The sequence below is a fragment of the Parasteatoda tepidariorum genome, chromosome 2, assembly GCF_043381705.1.
Source record: "Parasteatoda tepidariorum isolate YZ-2023 chromosome 2, CAS_Ptep_4.0, whole genome shotgun sequence".
Classification (NCBI taxonomy): domain Eukaryota; kingdom Metazoa; phylum Arthropoda; class Arachnida; order Araneae; family Theridiidae; genus Parasteatoda; species Parasteatoda tepidariorum.
Window position 1 is genome coordinate 60,157,928 of NC_092205.1, and position 9,589 is coordinate 60,167,516.

Below are 9,589 nucleotides of genomic sequence, written 5' to 3' on the forward strand. Positions count from 1 at the left end.
ATAAATTTTGAGCAGTTATTAAAAACTTGTTTTCAAGAGGTTTTTTTTAATATTGCTTTAAATCTGACATTTTAATAATATTTTACAGCACACTTCTCATCAGATTCTACTATAAAATAGTGCTCCGAAAATTATGCTTTAACAAATCTAGCACTGAGTACAGATATTATCATATTTTTATAAATATAAATTAAGCAGCTCATTTTTTTCATGTTATAAAAACAAGTATTATTTTATTTCGTATAATATGATGAATAGCTAGGAATAATTTAAAGAATCATATTTCTGAGAATTTATAAGTAACTTCTCACAAAATTATTCTCTTTCTAAAAAAAAAAGAAGATTTAGATTATTAATATGCCTACACAACCCAGACGTTTGGCGATGAAATTGGCGATGCTTGACAGGCGAGTTTTTTTTTGAGAAATTCTCTAGCACGTGTTTTGCCGCAACCTGTAACGAATCATTTTGACTTTGTACCCGTTCATGTTATCTGTCGTTCGTTAATATTTCTGTCTGAGATGAACTCCCAGGTAGAAAGATAAATCATTTGTTTTTTTAATCCACAAAAAGGTGGTTACTTTCTCGGTTTATCTAAACAAACAACTTTGTTTATTCTTGTTTGTTAAAAAAGCACTATAAGGAGTTTTTGGTTTCAAACGTTTCAAAAAGTTGAATTTGTGTTGGTTTTTAAAAAAAAAAAAGGATTTGATTTTGTATCAGTGCCTGCTAAATTTTCAACAAAAAACATGGATAGCAGCGAGAGTACTGCAAAAACTGTGGATATGACTTATAAGGTAAGATTTTGTTTTACAAAAATACATGTATATCTTTAACCAAAATTTTCAAGAATGTTTTGAATTTTTGATGGAAAAAAATGAGCGTTTTTAATTAAATTAAAAGCAGGCAAAACAGACGAATCAGTACAAAGCAGACGAAAATATTTAATTTGTATCAAAACGTTTCAATCAAGAAAGAGTTTCATACTTTTTAATTTTTTAAATATTTGATATTTTTAATCAAATTAAGAATACAAATTATCATACGTAAAATATAATTTAGATCTGTAAGTCAAATTATGTTAAACTCATATACTTAAGGTATTTAACCTAATCATATTAATAAATGTTATTATTAAATTTCAAAGTAACTTTTTTCTGTAGCTTTCAACAATTAGTTTGACAATAACAGTTTTGAATTTTCATCTTTTTAGATAATTAAATTCAGTTTTGTAGTCACAAATTTAATATGGTTTAATTCAGTTTTTTAATATAATTAAAATTTTATGAATTGTTTTTCTTTAATAATTGTGATTAAATTATCCATTTTTATTCTGTAGTAATTAAAAATATTTTTTTAAATAATAATTCAAATTTTATGAAAGATGTTAAATGCTTTTAATAATTTTGATTGATTTATCAAAATTTATTCTATTAACCACTAATTTAAAATGATTTAATTTTTTACTATAAATTCAAATTTTGTGAAAGATGCTAAGTGTTTTGAATAATTTTAATTAGTTTATCTGATTTATTCTGTAGCCACTAATTTAAATTTATTTTAAAAAATTAATTCAATTTTTATGAAAGATGCTAAATGCTTTTATTAATTTTAATTAGTTTATCTAATTTTATTCTGTAGCTACTAATTTAAGATTGCTTTTTTTTAAATATAAATTCAAATTTTAGGAAATATATATAAATGTTTTGAATAATTTTGATTGATTCATCAATTTTATTCTGTAGTCACGAATTTAAAGTGGCCTTTTATTTTTTAATATTAATTCAATTTTTTATAAAGATGCTAAATGTTTTTAATAATTTTAATTAATTTATCCAATTCTAATCTGTTGCAGCTAATTTAAAATGGGTTTTTTAAAGTTTTCCTAACATTAATTCAAGTTTTATGAAAGATGCTATATCTTTTTAATAATTTTGATTATTTATATTTTAAATACAGACGATTGTTTACATTTTGTACTTATACTAAAAATAGTTTTTCTGTCATTATTTAAGTGTCTAAATGTCAATCTCTACCCTTTATAACGATTAGTTGACTTAAAGTTCAACCTTAATCTAATAAATGATATTTGAATTTACGGCTAATTAAAGATCTTATAGAAGGAAGGTACTAAGTATCATTTTAGTGGATTTAGAAACTCTGGCTTTTCTCTGTTACCAAAACATACTATTAAAAAGCGCACAATCAAATAACTTAGGAGTTCGAAATATATTCATATAATGTGAATTAGAAAATTTTTTTAAATCCAAAATTTCGCAATTTTTCAGAAAGTTGCTGAATATCTTATTCCCTTTGCTGTATTGTACAGACTCCTCCAAATGTGTGGTCATAATTTTAATCACACTTAGATAAAATGAAAAACTCTCTGGCTACACAAAATCTCAATTTAAAAACTTTCTGCCCGCATTGATTAGTTCTTGTTCGATATTGATTCCTTTTACAGTGAGTTAGGTATTTAATCAAAAAAGTTGAAAATAGGAATCTAAAAATGTTATGTGAAGAAATACTTTTTAAATAGTTCAAAAAAATAACTGAAGTTACAGCTAGAAAAAAGTGTATGTAGGAATCATTTGTCCACAGAATGTTATCAACGCTTTAATAAAAATATCGATACTTTATTTATATTGTGTGAATATGAATATGAAATTGTGTGTGATTTTTAAATCACGTGAATATGAATCTAGACATTTTATTTTAAAATCGCTTGAATACGAATCTCGCTGTTTGATTTTAAAAACGCATTAAGAGAGTTCTCTATGCTTCATTTTAAAAGCACGTGAATACGAATTCCGATGTATACATTTTAAGTCACTTGAACACGAATCATAATTGTAACTTTTGAATCAAGTGAATACGAAACGCGATGTTTGATATATCGCGTAAATAGAAATCGCGATGTGTGATTTTAAATCATGCTATTGTAATTTGAAATCTAGGTTTGCATTGGTAGAAAAAAGGGCAAAAATGATTTTTTTTTTCTTGGGAATTCGAAAAAGACCAACTTTCTTTAAAGAGGTGGATTTTTTTAAAATTTTATTTAATAAAGTGAAAGCGTTTCCGCGGTGATAACAAATTTTCGCGTTTTCGCGTATATTATACGAGTATGATTTTATTATTAAACGGAATTGACGAAACAGATTAAGAAAAATATGAGGAAATTTAAAAAAAAAGTGCTGAACTCTGAGATTTGGACTATGTGGGAATACATCAAAGTGTTGAACTTAAAATTTTGAAAAGGTTTCACGCAAAACTGTATTCAACTGTTTTTACAGTTCGCAAACCATAATATTCCAACTTGTCTGTTTTTCTTTTCTTTATGCCGATTTTTTTTCATGTTTAAAAACTAAAACTTAATTCGGTAAAAATTTATATCAGTTTATCACTTGGTATTTCACTATTTTTAAAAATACTACAACTATATGAATAAAGTTTTTTTTCTGCTTTAACAATATAAACAATATTTGTGTTACATCAGTATATTATTGCTGTTTCCATACATTTCAATACACAAGAAAATTATCAGATAATGAATTTAACTTCAGAACATCGACATTTTACTGAATTAAAAAATATATTTTCAGAATGTTAATCAGTTTTCATTCGTTCATCATTCGTTTTCTATCAATTCGTGTTTTTCTGTTGCACACCTTGTTGCAATACAACTGAAAGAATAAACTTATATTATATTTTAGTTGATGGCAACATTTTCTTAAATTTTAAAAAATTAAGTGTTTTTTTTATTCTACTATGTTTTTATTAAAATTTTCAATTTAATTGCTTGGAGCGATTTAGTGATAAGCCTGATTTTCATATTGTTTAGGAAATTTCGATTATTTTTTTTCCGTATTATGTTATAATATAGCAGGAATTCCGGAAACGTGAATACAATCTTAAAGGAACGATTTGCTGTAAAAGTGTCACTTTTGAAAATGTATGGCTAATAACTATATGGCCCTAAACTTTTTAATTTTATCCAAGGGTTAAACTATAATTATTTTTTTTAAATAAACCAATTTCTGCATAAAAATTCGTTGTAAAAACTCATTTTTTTAAACTTGAACTATGTGTGTTTGCTAATTGATTTCGGCGGCGTTTAATCTTTCATTTTTTCAGCGGCGAGTTGTGTGAATGCCCGGAGCAAAACCAAGACTTCCAGAAAAAAGAAAACCTTCACACGGGTTATCATAAACCCGAAATATCGCCCATTAGTAGTCTATACGTTGTGACATATTACTTATTTTCCCCACTGCGCAGTTTTGTAATCCGAAGGATTTGGTTGTGACATCAACATTCTCCCACTGAGTAGTTTATGTTCGTTACGTCTAACTACTAAAGTGTTACGTGTGAAGGCTTTGTTTCTTCTAGGAAGTGTTGGGCTAACTCCTCGATTAGATGTTTCTTAAAGAGGAGTGGTGTAAAAATGCTATCTCTGGAGGGCAAAAAAAAATCTTTATAAAATGTCCTAGAGTACCATTTTCTTGGATAATAAATGGGAAAACATTAAAACGTTATAGAGTCACAGAAATTTTAATTCATAATTTTAAATTTATTTATTTAATGTTTTGAAAATGTTAGCAAAACTTCTTATTCGTAAAAAAAAAACGTCTTAAACAAAATATTCTTCGTTTGAAAAAAAACTAATTTTAATGACCTAAAACTTCATAAGTAAAATTTGTTTGAAAACCCGAAAATGTGTTTGAGAGAATAATTTATTTGATAAGAAATTCAATTTCTTATTAATGCTGGTAATCTAATAACAGAATTAAAGTTATAGTGTATTTAGAGGTCTCCTTTGCACCTTTCTCAGCCAGCCACTGAATGGTTTCACCGTAAAGTGTCTCTGAGATTGATTTGAAGAACCCTTTAACTTCGTGAAAGTTTTGAATACATGATTGAATACATAATGGCTGAGGAAGTGAACTTTAAATGTGTTCACAAATCAGATGAAGGGATTCATTGTTCATTCATAAATCATAGTTAAATGCGATTGAAATTGGAAAAGTTGAAAGTTTCTTATGATTGATGTGTATTCAAGAAATGAGCAAATTAATAAACGATTAAAAAACGTTACAATGCAATATCAATTTTTGGAAGTTAAAAAAAAACTTTTTTTTCCAATGCCCTTCTGGGGAATGACCTTTCTTCAATACAGGCATATTTGTTGGCGTATCTTTAAGGGGCACTATATTAAGTAAGGCAAAGTTGCTCCCACATAAGGACAGATACTACAGAGAATGAAAGAACATCCATGCGCCTTGTCCGGGATTCGAATCCAGAACCTTTCTGATGCAAGGCTAGTTCCCTGACTCCTACACAGTTCTGTCGGCAGGAAGTTAAAAAGGAATTGGTAATATAGATGTAAAAATTTAATAAAAACATGTAGGCTTAAAATAGCCGAGATCTAAGGTACATAAAATTAAACTGTTCCTTTTAAAAAAAAAACTTTTTATAGGTAACGTATTCATAATTTGAAAAACCTTCGATACAAATTGCTTTCTTCGATTCTTAAAAACAACTATTAATTAAAAAAAAGAAAACTAATTTATCTATAAACTGTTGAATGATTTTCACTTGGACTTGGATATACACCTCACTTCTTCATCTGGTTACTGGCCCTTGGGCAACTGAGACTAATGGCTTTCGGCAAGGGAGGAGGAAAGCATTGGCGGCTTACTAACGAAATAGAGGTTAGCATAATCTAGCGAATGGTATACACCCGAGTATACTTTCCTCGAGAGTACCCATGAATGATTTTCAATAAAATCTCAGTTTATTTAATTAAATATCATTTCGTGGGTTCCACGTCAAAACCGTGAAACTGTCACTTTGGCAATGGGCAGATTCGTGTTATTGATGTGGTGTGGCGTTACAGTAGAAGTTTCAGAACTCAAATTAGTTACAGAGTCAGTTTTTCGGTAATCTCAAAAATATTTTGTCTACTGATATTAAATCTCTTCGTAGAAAATTCTTGGCTTATCCCCGGGTTTTAATGTTACTGTTGATGATTTGAAATGTTGTGAATTCAACCGGAAAATAGGTTCAAAAAATCCTATTCGATTGTATATTTTTGTGTGGGCAAGTTGATATTTACCTAAAAATTCGGCATTTATAAACTTAATTATCACGTCAATTGTATTTTCTAATAAGAATCAGGATGTGATCTTTACTTAAATTTATGTAACTGACATACGTCATATATAAGTAAGAGTACTTCTCTCAAATCAAGTTATACATGTTATTTTTTGTCTTTTTAAAAAATGAAGCTAAATTTCGTTCCTATTGTTACTTCTCATGATTTTGAATAAAATTTCGAAAACGTTCTTTTAGTTCTATACACTATTCATTTAATTTATTTTGAAATATAAATCATTACAGTATTGAGTAGTCTAGACATCGCCGTGTTTTATTCATTTTTATTTAATTCTTCAAATTGTTCAAACAGTCTGAAATGAGTTAAAAAGAATTGCCCATTTCAAACATCGGTAGAGTAAATTAATTTCGCGAAAACAATTGCGAATAGAGGAATTTCTTCTTATTTTGGAAATAAAAAGGCCTACATCGAAATCAACATGTTTTTAGAAATGTTAATACACTTAATGCATTTTTAGTGTTTTATTTAATAGCATATCGGAAAATTTAAAAAACAAACAACTTTATTTTATAGAATATTTTCTAGAGTATTTTATAGAATGAAGATTATATCATTCTATAAAATACTCTATTTAAGAAATTATAAGATTTAATCTTAGTAGCCTGGTGCTGTCAATAACATTACCGAAATTCATGATTTTTTTAAAGTAACAAAAAGCCGAAAATTGTACAACACAACCTGGCTGCAAATTTTACTCAAACTTTTTAAGCAATGATGTTTATTATTTTTTATTATATTTTCTTCATAAACATTTATGCTTAATTCAAAACCCAATCATGTAAATCATGCTCAAAAAAAGTATTTTTCAGAGATATTTAAAAACTTGTTTTAACAAGGACCGCCTTAAATTTTTTTCAAAAACGAACTTGCATTGCAAAAAAAAATCATAGTTTATGATAATTTTTAACTTTTAACTATCTTTGCATTGATTTTGGATTGTTGCACGATACGTTTAAAAGAAATTAAATGAAGTTACACAATTACTTCCCATTTCTCTTAAATTTATAAAATTGTCGATACGTGATGTTCTAACTGCGCAGCATTTGCTAGTTCAATTTTTTCTAAGAAAACGTTACTCTTCTCAACTGCTGGAAATAGTGGTTACAACGGATAATATGTGTAATAAAATATTTGGTTATGTAATCACTATTTGTTATTTTTTTTTCGCAGGACATAGCTAATTTATACTCATAAATTCGTCAGATTTTTAGAAGTTTTAAGAATTGTGACCAAAAAAATGAACTGTATAATAGGTTTCGTAAAAAAACATTGTGTGCATTCTAAAGATAAAATTTTATTCTTTATGGTGTTCTGCAGGATTATTTTGAAATTAACCTAAATGAGAGCAATAATGAATATAAAAAATAAAAAATACAATCTGATCGCAATGCTCTCAAAATATGCTCTTATCTGGAAAGAATAATAAAAATCCAGATTGTACAATAAAGTAAATTTAATAAAAAAACAATTTTTTCTTCGAAATTCTAAAACATACCTACATCTGCTAATTTAAAATGGAACTTTTTTAATATTTAATTACAAGATGCTGATAAGAGCAAAATTTATTTTTTCCGGATTCACAGAATTCCAAACAACTACATAATGAAATTTCACTATTCAAATTTAAATAAAGTCTTAAAATTCAAACAGTTCTTAGATTACAATAAAAAATAGGATATCAAAATATTTTCAATTTTGTCTTCTGTCATTATTATTAATTTATATAGATTCTAAGAGAATATAGTATTTTGCATAATAAAAAAAACAATGCAATTAAAATTCAACTTTTTGCTTTTCTTGTTATTTCATTTTAAATTTGACCTTTATTGCGGTCTTAATTTGGTCGAGTCTAGCCTGAAAAACCTACTTTAAACATTTATTATGTTTGGATATCTTTCATTCATAAATTGACTCTTTCAAATTATTTTACACTTTAAAGAAAAACAGAGCTATAAAAGCATTAACCTTCGAATTCTTTTTTAAATCCTTGTTAATCAAGATATTCCACTCTTACTGCTGTCAACGAAAAGCCCATCTTATCTGTAAAAAAAGCTATCTCAGTCTTTGATTTCGTTATGAATAATATTTTTTCCGGCTAACACAATCTTGAAACAGCTGTATTTTTCATATCTGAACTCGTCAAATAAATTCTTCATTCAGAAAAAAGCCAACCTTTTTTTTTGATAACAAACGTCGGTTTCACAGTGAGTAAATATTTGCTCTCAGCTAACAGCAATAAAAGTTCATATCATCTTTTACTATTGGAGATTCAACCTTTAATGAGTTTCTAATATTGGCGTAGTTTCTCTTTAACGCGTACAATAACTTGTATTAACCTTTACACACGTCCGTTGTTTCAGTTACCGAAAAATTTATAATATTTTTTTAATGATTCATGACGTTTAAAATACCTAGAAAGTTCTTTAATAATTAAAATATTTTTGGGAACATGTTTTTCTTGGCATAACGCACAAATTGTATGCTGAAAAAATATTACACATAGTTATATTTATATTTATTACCGTCGCACAACTTTTTTTCAGTGATTTAATGTTATTATTTTTTTATGAAAATGAACTGAAAGTGATCATGTTTATATATATATATATATATAAGCTAAAATATTGAGAAAATATGGAAAATAATGACAGGAGAAGAAAATTATTAAAAATATATTTCAAAAGTATTTAAAAAAATATATTTTTTGATATATTAAAAAAAAAGGGAGAAAAAAATTTAAAATCCGGAAAACAAAGCAAGGAAATTATATCGTTAAAAGGAATTATATATATGAAAGATATTATATAGAAGAGATTATATCTTTTCCTTGCTTTGTTTTCCGGATTTTAAATTTTTTTCTCCCTTTTTTTTAATATATCAAAAAATATATTTTTTTAAATACTTTTGAAATATATTTTTAATAATTTTCTTCTCCTGTCATTATTTTCCATATTTTCTCAATATTTTAGCTTATTTTTGAGTTCTATATACTTGCAGCTTATGCGCAGTTAATAAAAATTATTAATTTTCTTTGTTTTTTTCTCTTTGTTTTTATTGTGCTATATATATACATATATATATATATTTACAGAACTTATCCTCAGTTCCCTGATATTACTGAGATGGCATAGGCTGTAAATAGCACATGCGCGGCGGCGCAGAAGAAGAGACAAGCAAGCTACTGCTCAGCCTTCCCCTAGGATATAGTTCTGAATTTATACCTAAAAGAAAAAGTAATCTCTCCTAATAAACTACAGAATTTATGTAATTGTTGATAACAATAGTTTGCTAGATATTTGATAATTGAAAACTAGTAACTGTACTAGCTCACTTCTTCATGTTTGATCACAAAACTGCTATTTTCACTACATGTTATTTTCTCGCATTTTACCCACGTTAATTATTTACTAAGCAGAT

At 26.8% G+C, this 9,589-nt stretch overlaps 1 protein-coding gene across 1 annotated transcript in view; it reads left to right on the forward strand.

The window, feature by feature from the left end:
- Positions 1 to 451: 451 nt before the first annotated feature.
- Positions 452 to 9,589, forward strand: part of LOC107456666 (BAR/IMD domain-containing adapter protein 2) — a 91,194-nt gene continuing 82,056 nt past the window's right edge. The window contains exon 1 of the mRNA XM_016074597.3: positions 452 to 797. Coding sequence (XP_015930083.1) covers positions 750 to 797 — 48 coding nt within the window. The 5' untranslated portion in view covers positions 452 to 749. The remainder of the gene's footprint in view (positions 798 to 9,589) is intronic.